This window comes from Choloepus didactylus, chromosome 9, assembly GCF_015220235.1.
Source record: "Choloepus didactylus isolate mChoDid1 chromosome 9, mChoDid1.pri, whole genome shotgun sequence".
NCBI lineage: Eukaryota > Metazoa > Chordata > Mammalia > Pilosa > Megalonychidae > Choloepus > Choloepus didactylus.
The window spans coordinates 48,046,907-48,064,604 of record NC_051315.1 but is presented as its reverse complement, the minus strand read 5'-3'; the positions used below and the strand labels follow the sequence as shown (position 1 = coordinate 48,064,604).

General features: G+C 37.3%; 1 protein-coding gene and 2 pseudogenes across 5 annotated transcripts in view; all 3 read left to right on the top strand.

Annotated features, from left to right (window-relative positions):
* LOC119544000 (CD302 antigen) overlaps positions 1–17,698 on the top strand; it is a 187,225-nt gene that overhangs the window by 89,177 nt on the left and 80,350 nt on the right. For 4 of the 5 annotated variants that reach the window (XM_037848964.1, XM_037848966.1, XM_037848963.1 and 1 more), the window contains 5 exons: positions 788–956; positions 3,418–3,567; positions 7,269–7,391; positions 8,672–8,839; positions 13,761–15,478. In XM_037848964.1, coding sequence (XP_037704892.1) covers positions 788–956; positions 3,418–3,567; positions 7,269–7,391; positions 8,672–8,839; positions 13,761–13,939 — 789 coding nt within the window. In that variant the 3' untranslated portion in view covers positions 13,940–15,478. Of the gene's footprint in view, positions 1–787; positions 957–3,417; positions 3,568–7,268; positions 7,392–8,671; positions 8,840–13,760; positions 15,479–17,698 lie in introns of those variants that run through there. The other variant, XM_037848968.1, reaches the window with a different exon arrangement.
* On the top strand, positions 964–2,338 carry LOC119544480 (annotated as a pseudogene).
* LOC119544002 lies at positions 10,914–12,272 on the top strand (annotated as a pseudogene).

The window sequence follows — 17,698 nt, the reverse complement described above, 5'->3', positions numbered from 1 at the left end:
AGCATTGCAACATTCTAAATGTGATTAATCCCACTAATGGAATTCTAGGGAGGGGGTGGAATGGGAAGATTTAGGCTGTATGTATGTTTCCATAAGTGGAAAAAAAAAAAAACAGTCTAAATAGATAATGACAATTAAATGCCAAGGATGATCCTGAATGGGATCTGAGGATGGAGGAGAGGAGGCTCAAAGGGACACAGTTGGGACATAAGAGAAAAAAAAAAAGGAAATATAGAATGTAAGCTTTGTATCAATGCTGAATTTCTTGAACTTCTTAGCTGCGCTTAATGGGAATGCATAAAAGAATGTTCTTGTTCATGGGAAATGTATATGTGAATTATATTGTTTGTTCAAGGATGTTTGCAGCCTGCTCTCATATGTTCAGGAGACAGAGCAATAAGTGATGGATGATAGGGAGGGAGGGAAGGAGAGAGGGAGGGAGGGAAAGAAAGAGATGGTGGTGTGACAGGATGTTAAAGTTGGTAGATTGGGGTATAGGGGTGGGGGGGTCAGGGTATGCTGGAGTTCTGTGTATGGGGTTTGTATTGTTTTTGCAACTGTTCCTGTAAGTTTGAATTTATCTCAAAATAAAATTAAAAAAAAAAAAAAAAGTAAATCCCTGACTTTACAAATAGGTCCAGACCTACAATATGAGACTCAATCTACTCACTTGTACGCAGAGAGTAAGTGCTCCATTCCAATATTCTTAAAATACGGATGTTGTTCTTTATGTTCTTTATTAAGGCATTCATCTAGATTCAGGTTATTTATATTCTTTTTGAAACAGGGAAGTGAATCAAGTTTTGAATGGTCTGATGGCAGTGCGTTTGACCACATCCCATGGAAAGGCCAGAAATCTCCTGGAAATTGTGTTGTCTTGGATCCAAAAGGAATTTGGAAACATGAAAAATGCAACTCTGTTAAGGATGGTGCTATTTGTTATAAACCTACAAAATGTAAGACATGATTTTGAATAAATGTATATTTACTAAAATATGACATTTGTTTTATGCACATGATGCAGTAGTCAAAGGAATTTCTTATAGATTTGAAATAAGATTTATTCATGAATCCTATTGACACTTTATGAATAGAAAGAAGTACAATATATCCATTCAAGGAATTTGCTTCCAAAGACTTTCAGTTATTCTATCACTAGTTAAGTTTTACTGTAGAATTTGTGAATTCTATTTCATTTTGCAGTATTTTTCCAATGTTGAAATGCTCCTTTATATGTTCCTATATATGCTCCATGCATATATTGGGAAATACCTCATGTGATTTATCATATTAAAGGTTCTGAGAGGCTCTATAGTAAAGAAATATTTTTAACTATTTGCAACCAAGCATTTTCCAAACTTATATGAGCTTTAAAATACAAGCAAGGGAAGAGCCCTTTCTATAGGGGACTTGGGTTTGTCCCCTGGTGAGTGGAGCTTGAGGAAGAGACCAAGAACCCAGACCAACCCGGAGCTGCAAGGCCTACTGGGCAGACAGAAAGGTGGTGGTGGCATTAGTCTCTGAAGCTCCTGGTTCTCAGTCCTTGCTGTATTTTCTGCTCTGAAGAATCTCCAACGGAAGATTCAATGCTTGGAACTTGAATAGATTCAGGCAGAAGAAAGTATCAAAACTTTATCTAATGAATACAAGAAAGTACTAGATGGAAGAAAGGGAGAATGATGCAACGAATAAGGAATAAAGGCATAATTAAGAACTGACATCTCAGCTGATAGGTGCAAAAAATAAATGTAATCTTTTAGGAAATTAATAGAAATATATAATAAACATAAAGCATGCAGAAATTGAGATGATGTCTGTTTTAAAGAAAGACTTGATGAAAGAGAATGGCAACATGATCTAACATAAGTTTAGAGCCAACTTGAAAAATTGGATCATCTTGAACAGGAATATAACAAACTTGCTAAATATAGGCTCTTGAGGAAGAAAAAAAAATGCAAGCGTGGAAACAAAACTCCTTGAAGTACAGGAAAAAAAAGGAAATTTATGTAAGGTAAGGCAGTACAAGTATAGACTGGACTACATCTTTGAATATAAGGCATCCCATTGTGTTTCCAGTGCGAGAAGAATGAAAAAAAAAAAAAAAAAAAGTCAAAACCACCAGAAAATTCCACCAGTCCTGGTCATGCTGTGATAGTCAATGTTCAACATATTTTGCATCAATTAAGGTTTGTGCAAAGGTTATGTCTTGTGCAATGATGGAGTAGACAACAGTGATCCTTTGGCAGAGCAACTATCTTCATGAGGTGGTAAAGAGTTGTCAGAAGTCTTACAAATTACAGATAAATTGGGGCCATGGAGTATTGATCTGAGCAACTAGCAAAACTTACAAGTCACCACCATTGAACTAAAGGAAGACTTAGAGCTTAGGTGATAGTGGGAAGATGGAGGGAAGAAACGGTCAGATAAGTAAGTTCAGAATTATGAAGCCCACCTGGAGAAAAGATAGAGAAGCAGAAGAAGGAATTAAAAGCCACAATAAAAATCTCATGATGATGAGGGAAATGACAGCAGCCATTCTTTTAGGATCACAGAGACCACAAATAAGACGGACCCTACCAAACTGAGACCTGGAGGTAAAAGCAGAAAAAGCCTTCAGTTAAAGGCACATGAAGCACATGAAGATGCACGGAGTTCATTACAAAGCAATTGTTGGTGTGGGGATTTCTGACTGGTACCAGGTCAGATATTTGACTCAGATCATCTGTGTCTCAACAACGGATGTTGACGATTTACTTTCCAGATCTCATACTCTCTTCTGTTGGAAATAATAACAGGTGTTAAAAGGCACAAAGCTTCATTACACAGGTTTCTGGTGGCATGCAGGACAACTAAACATTAAACTATTTCAGTGGAAGCTACAGAGTTTTTTAAGGGCTGAGAAGCCACACCTACTCCTTTCTTTTTTCATTGGTGACCATTTGTTGTGCTGTTATATTGCACTTAGTAAACAAATTACCAATTTTTATTTGTTGGTGTGATTTTTTTAAAGTAAGTCTTTTTATGGCTAGATAAAGTTAGGTTTAAATTATCAAAATCAAAACAAACCCAAGGAAAGAAATAATTTTAGTGATTATTTCAGAGTACTTACAGGTCCAACCTTCTTGTTTTTGTTTCTTTCCCTTTTCTGTCTTTCCAGTTGTTTTTACAGTATTCTAAATCTTTCTTAGCAGGCTAAGTACTCTCCTCTATCTTCTAAGTTTAAAAAATGGTATTCCAAAAAGTTAATTAGAATGCATCCTCTTAGTGTATGAGCTGTGGCTTTCTCTAGTGTGTGTTTTGAGTGAAATGCTTCTTACTTACTGGAACAATAGTTTCAAGTAGGGAGGTTTAATGAGATTAGGAAAAGGCAGTCTCTTTTTCTCTGAATTTTTACAGCTGTGCTTCACATTTTTATAGCTAAAGAGCAGTCCCCTTATACATACTCATCAAGATGTCCAGCAGCAAAAGGGAATGGGTCACAGTGGATCCAGTACCAGGATCACTGTTACACGTTTGACCAAGCATTGCACAGTTTCTTGGAGGCCATACACATGTGCCCAGAACTTGGTAAGTTAAAATTCATTGACTCTTTTCACTCAATAATTTTGTACTTGGAACTTTTTCTTAAGGAATTAGTTTGAAATAATAATGACATATTTTTAGGTATTTTTAAAGCACTCACAACTTGTAACCTAAGTGCTCTGTAGTGGGGAAATAGTTAATTATTTAATGATATATGAGCTCAATGGAATAATAAAATAGTCACTAAAAATTATCAGTGTAAGAATAAGTACATGACAATAAAAATAAGGGGGAAAAGGTAGAATACAAAATTGCTAAGTGAACTGTTACATAAAAATACTGATAAATTGGAATGGTTTTAAATATAGTTACTCATGCTTAAATGAAGGTACCAAGAGGTAGAATTTTTGTAAAGTTGTTTAGGTAGTATGGAACAGGACTTTTTGTCTACAAATTCAGCCATTTTAGAAAGAGTAGTAATGATTGATTCTCTCCCGTGGTAAATTTAGCCTGTAGTCAAACTGTGAAATGACTTCTAGGGAGATGACCTAGAATATTTCAAAGACCAAAACTGCTTACCTGTTTCCTGGGTAGCAGTTTAGCTAGATAGATATCATTTATCTAATTTATTTTACTAATGGTTGTAGAGGTTCTAGACTGGTTGAAAAAAATCTTCTACTTACTGCTCAACTACACAATGGGGAATTTGATTTAAAAAACAAAAAGATTTAAAACTGGGATACTGTGTGCTCTATGTATGTTCTGGAAGTCAGATGCCTCTCCCTCCTGAAGGAGAAAATAGAAGCCTTGGAGGAAGATGGACTTGGGTTCAAATCCCAGCTCTCAGATTTACTAGCTGAGTGACATTGTGGAAGTTACATAATTGTTTCTCTTTCTTCATCTGAATGGAAGGAATGGAAATAGCACCTACTTCAAAATTTGGATAAAGGTTGGGTTGTTGTAGGAGTCAATGAAATGAGATCATGAATACAAATGTAGAACAGCGCCCTGCACATAGTGAAAATTCGAGACTATTCTTACTATTAGGAAGATTAGGATTAACTTTCTAATTCTATGACTGGCTCGTTGTGTAACATGTCCAATTTACTTAACTTCCATGAGCCTCAGTTTCCTTGTCTGTCAAATAGTCATAATGCCTTCTTCTGCAGTGTTGTGCTATATAAAACAAAGTAACCTGTAGAGCACTTGCTTAAAATATCTACAGCCCAAAAGAAACTATTTTTTTATATATAGGCCTGTTGCTGTTAAAGATGGTTTAATTCCATTTAGGATTAATTTCCGAGTCTAATTATTATTATTTTTTTCTAGTTCCTTACCTGATGCTGGTGATAATACTATTTTCTCTGCGGATTTGGGGCTGTCTATCAAATCCCAGGGATATTCATTCAATATTCAATTCCTTCCTATATTTAGGAACTTATAATGGGCATGACCAAGTACAGTTATGTATAAAATAATATTAAAAGGAGGGCTAATTCTCTCTCATCCCAGACCTTTTTTTTTTTTTAATTATTAAATTCAGTTTTACTGAGATATAGTCACATACTATACAGTCATCCATGGTGTACAATCAGCTGTTCACAGTGCCATCATATAGTCATGCATTCATCACCCCAATCTATTTTTGAATATGTTCCTTACACCAGAAAGAGTAAGAATAAAAAATAAAAGTAAAAAAGAACACCTAAATCATGCTCCCCATCCCACCCTATTTTTCATTTAGTTTTTGTCCCCATTTTTCTACTCATCCATCCATACACTAGATAAAGGGAGTGTGATCCACAAAGTTTTCACAATCACACTGCAAGCTGCATTGTTATACAATCATCTCCAAGAGTCAAGGCTACTGGGTTGCAGTTTGTTAGTGTCAGGTATTTACTTCTAGCTCTTCCAATACATTAAAACCTAAAAAGGGTTATCTATATAGTGCATAAGAATGCCCACCAGAGTGACCTCTTGACTCCGTTTGAAATCTCCTAGCCAGTGAAACTTTATTTAGTTTCATTTCACATCCCCCTTTGGTTTAGAAGGTGTTCTCAATCCCACGATGCCAGGTCCAGATTAATCCCCGAGAGTCATATCCTGCCTTGCCAGGGAGATTTACACCCCTGGGAGTCAGGTCCCACATGGGGGGGAGAGCAGTGTGTTCACCTGCCCAGTTGGCTTAGCTAGAGAGAGAGGGCCACAACTAAGCAACAAAGAGGTATTCAGGGGAGACTCTTAGGTACCGTTATAAGTAGGTTTAGTCTCTCCTTTGCAGTAATGAGCTTCATAAGGAGAAGCCCCAAGATAGAGGGCTCAGCACATCAAACCACCAGTCCTCAATGTGAGAACATCAGCAACAATCCAAGTGAGGAAGTGCAACACTTCTACATTTTTCCCCAGCTCCTAAGTGGGGGCCCTGCATATATATTTTTATTCTTTGCCCAAATTACTTTGGGATGTGTTGGTATTTCACACTAACCTATACAAACCTACCAGATCCTATTCAAAATTCCATGTAATTACGGTGTTTGAAGAAACTGACTGTACAAGTTAAAATGTTTAGGAAATATAGGTCCTGCAACAAATAATCTCTTCCCTTGGTTTCAAGTAGAAATTGAAGTTTTAGAACACAGTCAGTATCGACCCTGATGCTTTGGCCCGATTTGCCCTAGTCCTAACCAGATCTACTTCATTCATATGTCTGATTGAAGTCTGGGCTCTTTTTCAGCTTTTTTTTAACAGTTGCTGTATACGCTAATACTGACATTCATATCTGCTGAGCTCTAGCTCTGAGTTTCAGGTGTCACGCAGACACCTGAAGTTCCAGGGACCCATCAGGTTATACACAAAGTGATCAGCATCTCAGAATTTGGAGATAGCCATTACCATTCAGGAATAGATGTGACAGTTTTAAGAGCTTACAATCTAAGGACCATTACAATAATCATTCCCTTGATAAGTTGTGCTCTCAAATTCAATTCTGTGTTTACACATTATAGTTAGTCCATGTGGCAAAGTATTATAGTGTTTGCCTTTGCTTCTGGCATACTTCATTCAAAATGCTGTCTACAGGATCCATTCACCTTGTTGCATGTCTCACAGTTCATTCCTTCTCATAGTTGCTCAGGATTTGATTGTATGCATACACCACAGTTCACCATTCTGTTCCTTAGTTGATGTACCCTTAGGCCACCTCCACCGGTTGCAAATCATGAATACTCCCTCCATAAACACCAGTGTGTGAATGTCCATTCATCATACCTATTTGCTTTTTTTTTTTTTTTTTAATTTCAACAGATGCTATTTTAAAGCTGAGTTATACAAAAATGTGTTGTTGATGAGAGTACTGAACAGGTATTTCTGCCATCACACACCCCGTTTATTATGACCAGCTACTCATACACAGAGTTCTCACTAGTTGGGAAGTCCCAAGATCAAAATCTATTGCTAGATAAGTATTTTCAAGAAACATAAATTTTTTACCACACACAGTTTTAATCTAGAAATATTTCTAACTTTTGGGGGAAAGCTATTAATGCTGTACTTTTAAAAATCTGGCATAATATCAGTTTAATGTTTTTCTAGGAAAAGTTTGAATTTCTTAATGATCTTGTTCACAATAGACTTTTTTTCCTTTTCTTTTCTTTTTTCTTTCTTTGTTTTGTTTTACAAATGACTAAGAAAAAAAATTTCCCTAGTTTGCATAACATGATTTGTTTGTGGTTATTTTGTTTCAATAGATCCCTCTGCAACTATTGTTACTGTACAGAATGAAGATGAGAATAAATTTGTGAGCAGACTGATGAGGGAAAATAATAATATTACCATGAGAGTTTGGCTTGGATTATCTCAACAGTCTGCCGGTAGGTGACATATTTGTATGTGCAGTGTGCAAAGAGAATTTTAACTTGTGCAAATACCCAGTCAGCCTCACTGAGGAATGTCAAGAGGTGGCTAATTCAAATGCTTCTCATTGATGAATAAACTAGGTCTGCTGACTCTTCTGGAGGCTTATAAATTCTAAGTCAGTAAGTGAGTAACTTATTAGTAATGTTAGAAACAATGAATGAAATAGAAAATCAGGTTAAATCAACTGGAAGTGTTCTGGAGGCTTATTCCTAGGACCCTGGGATCAACATCAAGAAATCTTTTTCTCCTATTACAATGTCTGTGTCCCCTGGATCCCCACAAGGAACCCATGACTTACTTCCCTTAGAGTTCTAGTGTCATCACCCCATGGGTTTGCATCTTATAACTGCTTATAATTCAGAAAGATATCTCATTGTTGTTTCCTTCCCTCATTGAACACTTTTACTATAGATAAAAATTAAGTCTTAATAGTGATTTTTTTGTTTTTCAAACTAGCTTAGTAAATTTGCACAGAGTTGTTTCAAAAAGAATTTGGGAAAGAATTCTTCAATAAGGAACAATAGATACAGGGTTGAGTGAGCTTGGAATTGATAAAGATTGAATTAAGAGCACAAATTCTATAGATGACAAGGAGGTCGTCTTCACATTTTATGAAAGTTAAATTTTAAATAATTGAACTAGATGTGAATTCTAGAATATTAAGTACATGTCAAAAAGTGAACGGATTCAAAGTTGGCCATCTGAATGAACTGTAAATTGTATTTACACTGTCACCCCAAGATGATGCCATGTCAACTGGAAAACAAAAACGGAGTTATAGGGATACCCCTACCAGACCCTCCTTCCCCACCAGCACATCTTTAATGATAGGAGTTTTTTATTGTGGGGGTGAGGTGGGTCTTTGGGAATCTATTCCTCACACAATATATATGTAAGCATTCTGAACGTTAATTGAAACACCATGTATCAGTGCTGTGATGATAGAAATGTTCTATATCTGCACTGTCTGATATAGTAGTTCCTTGCCACATGTGGCTATGGAGCACTTGAAATGTGAGTAGTACAACTGAAGGACTGATCTTTAAATTGTTTTCAATTTTAATGAACTTAATTTTAAATAGCCACACGTGGCTTCTAGCTCTAACATTGGACAGCACAGTTCTAAGTAAATGAGTTGTATGAGCTGCAGATCTCTTTAACCTCATGATTCAGGGACAATAATCACAGTTGCATTTAATTAATTAAATTGCTTTTATTTAATTTCTTTCTTTAGGTCAGTCTTGGAGTTGGTTGGATGGATCAGCAGTGACATTTGTCAAATGGGAAAATAAAAGTAGGAGTGGTGGTGGAAAATGTAGCATTTTGTTAGCGTCAAATGAAACCTGGAGAAAAGTTGAATGTTCACATGGTTATGGAAGAGTTGTCTGCAAAGTTCCTTTGGGTAAGTATGTAGCCTGTCTTTAAAGAAAATTTTTTTGGGAAGGTCAGAAAATAAATGTACAATTCAATTACTTACAGAGTTTTGTGCTTGATCCTGAAGTATTTAGTCCTAAAGTATATCCAGAAATCTTGACTAAGTCATAGATATACTTTCCCCTGAAGAATACAAGAGAAAGTAAATACAGAAAGTATCTAGGGCTCCCAGGTAAGACTATTCAACTGTCTAAACTTGAGTATAATTCTTTTCCAAAAAAGTAGAAGTAGGCAGAATATTAGGGAGGTAATTCTTTGGAAATGTTCTTAAGATGTATTTTATTCTGTAGTTTGTATATGTAAAAGCTTAAGGGGCTTTTTCTACAGTATTTTGTTTTTCCTTGCTCCCATTCCCATGAAACTCATGATTAACTTAAAAACAATGCAAGGGTGGAACTTCTGGGAAGATGGTGGAGTAAAGCTCCAGGACTCACTCCTCCCCCAAAACAGCTAGTGGACAGGCAGGAACTGTCTGAAACAACTGTTCTGGGGCACTGGAGACCAGGGGTCACTGTTCAGCATCCAGGGTAGAGCAGGAGGAAGAGGCTGAGAAACTTTAAAGACTGAGTAGCTCCCTTTGCATGGCTGCCAGCACACATCCCCCACTCTTGAGGTGGGCCACCTTGGGGTCTCATCCCTGGCTGGCTGCTGCAAATGGAGAGGGACATGGAAGTTCTCTTCCCCAAGAACAGGAGGCCACGGCTGCACACTGATCATGGCTTTTGTTTGGCAAATTCAGTTTGCTGGGTCCCAGCTCTGATCTGCTGTTTCAGCCCACTGCAGACAGGGACTGCCAGGGCCACTGTTTCAACCCCACCCACAGCAGGGGCTGAGACAGTGGAGGTTTAAAGACACAGTACCTCCTTAGGGCTGTGGGGAACAGTTTGCTGAATGTCGCCATCTGCTGGACATGCTAGGAAACTGAAGCTTTGGGGAGTCATCAAAAAGGCTTCTGACATGTTTCCTGACCCTCTCCCCAGAGCTTTTTGGAGCTGGTCTGTGCTCCTTTCATGGGTCTCTGGCCCTGTTTTGGCTGGGAAATACTGAGATGAGAAAGTCTTCTCCAGGGTGACCCTCCTCCCAAAATTTGCCCTCCAGGCAAAAGCAGCAAGAGGCATTGAAAGGAGTGTGAAAAAGAACTATAGAGGCAAAACAAAAACAAACAGAACAGATCAAGATTCCTGGAGAAGGAACAGAGTAGGAAAGCAGTCTTAAAAATTGTACCATATATCCAGAGCAAGGATCAGATGAAGAGCTGACTAAATCTGATAAAACACAGGAAATTCTAAAAGTCTAGAATAAGTTGAACTGTGTGCCAAAGAAGAGCTTAACACAAAGCCAATCAATAATAAAACCCCAGGCTGGAGAGAGAAACTGACCTTCAGAGTAAACTCATCAAGATAATCAGATGCCTAGAAATCAGTAAAAACTTAAAACCATGCTAAGAAACAGGAAGATATGGCCCAGTTAAGGGAACAAATTAAAACTTCAGGGGAGACACAGAATTTGAAACTAATTAATGATGTGCAAACAGTCTCCTAAATCAGTTCAAGGAGATGAAGGAAAATATGGCTAAAGAGATAAAGGATATTAAGAAGACATTGGGAGAGCATAAAAAGATTTTGAAGGTATAAAAAGAGACATAAAAATTATGGGAATGAAAAGGACAATAGAAAAGATTAAAAATACACTAGAGGCCTACAACAGCAAATTTGAACAGGCAGAAGAAAGAAGCAATGAACTAGAAGACAGGACAATCAGATAGAGCAAAGAATGGAAAAAATTGAGCAGAGTCTCAGGGATTTGAATGACAGCATGAAATGCACAGACATACACATCAGGGGTGTCTCAGAAGGATAAGAGAAGGGGAAAGGGGCAGAAAGAATATTTGAGGAAATAATGGCTGGAAGTTTCCCAACTCTTATGAAAGACATAAATATACATGTCCAAGAAGCCAACATATTCCAAACAGAATAAATCCTAATAAAAACAATGCAAAACCAGAAGTAATTACTTAAAACTTTCTGGGTGTCTGTAGGCAATAAAATTTGAACTTATATTTCAACATGAATTGATAGATTTCTTTAAAAACATGAAATACTATCTTTCTGGAGAAAGAGCTCTGAATTTTTCATAGCAACATTTTTTTAAGGTCTGGCATAAAAAGTTCCATTTTGTGTTATTATAATAGGGCTGTAATGGAGTATCTCTGCTCTTGGGCTTGAGAGAAAAAGAATGTCTTTGAGAGGAATTAGATGAGAGATGTGATGATCACAATAGTTCCAGTAAAAGAGGAACCTCAAGAGGAGCATCATATGGAACCAAATACTTTAACTGCAGAAGTTAAACTAAAGAACTCTAGGAAAAAGGATAAAGTTGGCCTCCCTCAAAAGAATGAGCAATTCAAAGCATGCTCAAAACCTAGCTATAAAGTACCAGTGCTTCCCTTGTTGACCATTTTGCCTCCAGTTAATAAGATACATCGGGACACTTTGCAGAAGTGGTGCCAACATTTTAACATGAGTACCAATGGCCAGAAAATAGAAGTTTGTCTGAGGCTCCAGCAACATGTCTACCTGAGCAGAAACAGGATATTCCTGACACACAACAGGAGGCCAAAGTGCATATTTGAAGAAATGCAAGACAGTGACCAAGACCTCAAAGGATCAGAAAAGTTGTAAAAGAAGGGAGAGAGAAGACATGACTAATACAGTTGAAGTGATAACTTCAGCTCAGGAGGCAATATTGGCATCATGGACAAGAATTGCTGCAAGGGCAGCTCAGCCTAAGACTGTGAATTCATGTCCCATTCCTACTTCTATTGAGACCTTTTTGCTTCAAGCCTCTGGTATCAGATGGTGTGTGGTCAATGGCAGAGATCTCTTGCAGACAGAAAGGGTTGGGTTTGCCTGCAGTTCCATGCAGGGCAGGCCTGGGGACCTGACACTCCCAAGAGGATTCTTTCTCTCTTCCTGTTACCAGCCTGCACTTTCCCATCCCCAGACATTTGAAGATAATATGTTGTGCCCTGGATGTGGGAAGACGAATAAGAAGTTAATGAAAAGATTATTGGGGAAGGAGAAGTGATCTGCTTTGAACACACCATCACCACTCTTTTTGGGTGGACGATGTTTTAATAAACAGCAAATGACTGAGAGCCCGTAGTTAAATAGACTTGCATCCCACTGATTGCTGTGCTATGTCCTAACCATCCTCAGTGCTGCCTGCTTTCTTGAGTATAAATGGGAATGTCTGGATTCTAGACTTGGGGTTTGCAAAAAAGTGACTGCCACTGTTGCTTTTCGTGAGTTGTGTTTAAGAAGAGGCTTTCTCATCCACTCCAATTAAAACATTCCTCTATGTATTGGTTCCATATAAATTAACGTTAGAGGAGAGTTCCATTACAGAGAAAGTATCAGTAAATGTTTTAACATAAAGTTTATTGTATACAGAATATGTTTTTGTTCCTTTTAAAAATTTATTTGTGTATAATATACTCACAATATTTTAAAGGTACCTAAGGGTATAGAGTGGAATATTTCTCATTGTAATATTGATATAATTAGTCTTGTTCAATCATATTGTGTGCTTATGTTTGTATAAGTGGATTTGCTGTAGAATAAAATTCCTACAAGTGGAATTTCTGAGTTAAAAAAAAAAAGTTCATTTTGGTATGCAAATATTAAAGATAAAACCCCAATTCTAGGTGATCAGTATCTATATATTCATGTATTGATTCCGCAAATATTTAGTGTCTTCTATATGTCATTCCCTGTTTTATGTGCTAGAATGAACTAATAATCAAGACAGATAGGGTGACTGTTCTCACAGAGCTAATAATTTAGTGGAGGGAGACAGATAATAAATCACTAAGCAGGTAAATTTAAAAAAAAAAAGAAAAATATCAGATAGTTGAAACTCTAGGCAGAAAATTAAAGGGTGATATGATCGAATCTAGGTAGGTGGCCTAGACTGGGCTAGCATGGAAGGGGAGGAGACATTGGAGCTGCAACCTGAAAGGCCCAGCAAAGATCAGGGGAAGAGGCATACCAGGCAGAGGAACCAGCTGGAGCAAAGCCCCTAAGGTGGGATGAGCTTGCTGGGAGCTCAAAGAAGAACCAGAAGGTAGGCAGGCACCAGGTATGTAGGGCTTTGGAAGCATGAGTCAAGAGTGCTGGTTCTATTCTGAGTGGAATGGAAAGCAAGATTTTGGGGTGAGGGTGGGGTGGGAGCAGGGTTTGAGTGGTGTAAATCAAGAGTTCTGTTTTGGCCATCTTGAGCTAGCCATATGGAGATGAGATATCTATTTGGAGAAGTCCAGTATGCAGTTAGACATATGAGAGAGAGGTCAGAGCTGAGGATTGTTAGCATGGAGGTGGTGTACCAATGGGACAAAATGAGCCGTCCCAGAAGCATGCAGAGGTGGGGAAGGTTCCAGAGACAGTATTTGCAATTGAATAACTAGGAATGAAAAGAGATCATCCTAGAGGCCAAAATCATTTAAAAAGCAAATAATACTTTATTGGGCATTAGGTAAGTCAGACATGAAAATAGCAACTTGTAGCAACTTGCTGTCAAAATAGGGGTACTATACCAGGAGTGATGTTCCCAAAAAAGTGATGGGAAGGGAAAGTGAGAATAATGAAGTGTTTTGATTTCTTTGGAAGAAAATTCCTATAGCAACGAAGAGGATTTGAATAAAAAGGAAAATGGTTAAGTTTGAAAAGAAAGCACTTAAATGTTTGATGGTGAGTTTAAATTCTATGTCCATGCTAGGAAACATTCAGGTACTTATTTGTGTCATGTACAGGGCTTATGTTTATAACACACAGCCTAATGTATAAACTCAATAAAAATGATCACTTGTATATTTTCTCTGCCTATGCCAGGCCCTGATTACAGAGGAATAGCCATCACATTTGCAGTGCTAAGTGCCTTAGCTCTCCTTGCTGGACTGGTTTGGTGTCTCTTCCAAAGGAACCGTTTGCACTGGGTGGGCTTCTCTTCAGTTCGGTATGAACAAGGAGTGAATGAAGATGAGATTATGCTTCCTTCTTTTCATGACTAAGTTCTTCTAAAAATTTGCTGATTTGCACTAATGTGGTAGAAAAAATGAGCCATTTAAAATGTCCCAATGTCAGTATTTACTCTGTTTCAAATTAGAAGTCTTAAGGACTTTTTCAGTTGTTTATGCTTGTATCCACAATTAAACTCTACTTAATAGAATGGAGAGGAACTAAAGCTGGAACCAAAGGACAAATTGTTTGTAGTTCAGTATGTTTAATGTGCATTTTCTCTGTGAGAATGTGGTTGGTAAATAGGAAGTGTATATTTTAATGGCATTTTCATACAACTTTTTAGAAAATTAAAATTGGCATATCACTGTGCTAGGGCACACATATCTACCTTTTAATTTTTAAGAACATCCTGCCAAATGCAAAGTTAGTACCTCAAGGTAAAAACCCAACTGTAACTAATATCAGCATTGTTTTAGAATATTCTTTTCAGAATAATTTGGGAAAAATTATTTTTAAAGTGAGACATCCTTTTTTCTTTTAGATAGCGAAATGATGCCTCTTGGCAAGATGCCTCTTATAAAAAGAGTATTCCAAAGATATTGCATACCAAGATTATTTAAAAGCAAGTGATTTTTTTTGGTTCAAAATTATTCATAGAACAATGGTCTTTTAAAGAAGATTTCGTACTTAATGTTTTCAAAGTGTGGAAACATTATTTTTAGATTGATTAGATACTTTTTTCCTGTAACTGTGGCTTTTGTCTTTTCCTATGTACTAAATTTGAATCTTTTTCAAAGGGAATCAACTAAGGATAGCACTTTTTGAAGCTTTTGCAAATTATATATTTAATGTGACATGTCAACTTTTGACTAAGAGTTTTTTTTTAAATTAATTTGTTGCCTCTTTACCTGAGCTAGAGAGGGAAAGGGTCACTGAAAGAAATTGTTTATGTATCTTGCATTTTCAAAACTATAGATTTTACAATGAAACTCTAAACCTTGTGATTACTGCTAAAGTATTTTAAATTATGAATGATTAGGGAAACCCTGTTTTGTGTTTCTCCCTTTAAATTTTACCACCTAGAATATATTCTTAATAATAGCATCTGCTGGACATGGTGAATATTTTATTCAGTGTTTAACTTATATTTATACTCTAGAATATTTTTGTATAGAATTCATAGATTTGTTTTAAAGTTTAGAGTGTTTATACTATGAAAAAAATTGTAAATAATTTTCTAAGACAATTTTAATATAGTTTTCAGTTGTCCTGAAATATTTTTTAACTTGCCAGACTATTCTCTTGTTCTATGATCTGTTCAATGCAGTAGTTGAGACCTTATTCAGAAAACTAAACTAAATTAATGAGAAAAGTACAGCTATATACAGTGTGATGCCATAATTAAGTTGTTTTCTTTTAAGTAAAAGTGTTGGAGTTGACCTTTGTTGGAAAAAAAATATCTCTAGATTGGGCTTTATTATGTCTGACATGTAAGAGATACAGTGTCTGGCTACTGTAAATGGAAGCATCCAAAGAGATTTTGTGTGCATTTTTAAAAGAATAAATACAACCACTCCTTCATTTCTGAATGTTTGATTCAGATTCCTCTTGCTCAGGATCAGCAGGAATTCCATCCATGTTCCACTTATTGCCCCTTCTTTGTGCTTCCCTTAGGAGATCCTGCCCACCCCAAGGCATTCAACAACCATTTTTAAGCTGATAGTTCAAATATATAGTTCCACATTCATACTGGACGAGCTAGAAAGTCATTCTCAACATGTCTTAAAATATCTGTGTTATCGCCCCTTCCCTATTTCTGCCTGTTCCAGACCCTCAGAAGAACCAAAGACAACCTGTTCTAGTCCTTCCCAACTAACCATCACCCCCTTACAGGGTCTGACAAAATTGATCTCTCAACAACAGGCATCTAAAAAAGCAAGTAAATAGACCTAATGACAGGCACAGGAGACAAATATACAAGTTATACCAATAATTCTCCAGCATGCTCCCATCCCTGATCCTACAGCAAGATATTTTCATTTTCTAGGAATTCTTCCCTTGTAAATGACTGTTACATTGTTGGTAACCACCAGTCCTCACCCTCTTGCTGAATTTTTGCCTGGGAAAGTTCAGGTTTCTTTAATTAAGGTTCATTTAATCCTAAAACCCTCTTGGGGAAGCAAAGCGCTGTTATTAGTTCAACCATTTTATCTTGTTCAAGAAGACCAATTTTACCAAGTTCTAAAAAAAAAACATTTTTTTATGACTAGACGCCATGATCCTTACAAAGTTATCTCTAATTCCCTGTATATTCTAAATTAAAACATTCTTACTATGTCCATACCTTAAATTTAGTCTAACATGTATTTCTCTTTTTTCCTGAGGCTGAGATAATTACAAACAGACCATTAGAAACTTCCTGTACATTCACAGAACTAGTTCTTTTTATGTTCTCTTTCAGTTAATTTTAAGACACCACATACCTTGCCTCCCAAGCCGGAAACCCAGGAGCCATCCTCAAATCGTTTTCACCTCCCTAATCCAACAATTCAGTCAGTATTACCTCAGACTTCTCACAAAGTAGGCTATCTCTTCTGCCATTTGTCTTCCTTCAGGTTCTTACCCTTTCCCCGCCTTGGTTTATTTGTACCAGCCTCTTCACTGGTCTCCCTCATCAGCCATTTCCCTTCGCCCTATTTTCTACACTCCTGAGCTTAGGGAGCTGAAATACACCGAGGAGGATTTATACTCTGTTTTGCTCTAAAGCTCTCTAGGCCTAATTATCTCAGGCCAAAGGGGTGCGCAGCAGGGTTGAGCACAGGGACTTTGCGTGGACAGGAGCAGTCCTGAGAAGTCCTAGGGTCTTGATTCCTGTATTAGTTTCCTGTGGCTGTCGTAACATAGTACCACAAACTGGGCAGCTTAAAACAAGAGAAACTTATTTTCACAGTTCTGGAGATTAAAAGTCCAAAATCAAGGTGTTGGCGGTGCTGTGTTCCCTACGAAGCTCCAGGGTGGGATCCTTGCTTGCTTCTTCCAGCTTTTGGTAACCCCAGGCGTTCTTGGATCGGGGCAGCATCACTCCTACCTCTGCCTGCCCTTCGTATGGCTGTCTTCTTACTATGTCTGTGTCTCTGTATCCGAATTTCCTTCTCCTAAGGAAACAGTCATATTGGATTTAAGGCCCACCCTCATCCAGGATGACTTCATATTAATGTAATCAATTACATCTGCAAAGACTCTATTTCCAAATAAGGTCACATTCTGGGGATCCAGGTGGCCATGAATTGAGGGGAGCGGGGGGGGGGGACGACACAGTATTCAACCCAGTACAGTTCCCTGGCCAAATACCTTTTTTTTTTCCATTTCTCTTTTTTTAAATTTTATTTTGAAATACTTTCAAACTTACAGGACAGTTGAAAAAATAATACAAACCCCATACAGAGAACTCCAACATAACCACCCCCCCAGATACTCAGATCCATCAATTTTAACATTTTGCCACATTTACCATATCGTTTCACCTACCTGCCTGTCTGTATATTTATCAGTCCATTTTCTGAACACTTGAGTGTGGGTCCTATACATCATGCTCCCTAAACACTTAATACTGCCATGTGTATTTCCTTAGAACAAGAATATTCAGTTATGTAACTGCCTTAACTACAGTTACCCAGTTCAAGAAATTTAACCATGATTAAAACCTTAGGTCTTGTTCTAGTTTGCTAATGCTGCCGGGATGCAAAACACCAGCAATGGATTGGCTTTTATAAATAGGGGTTTATTTGGTTACAAAGTTACAGTCTTAA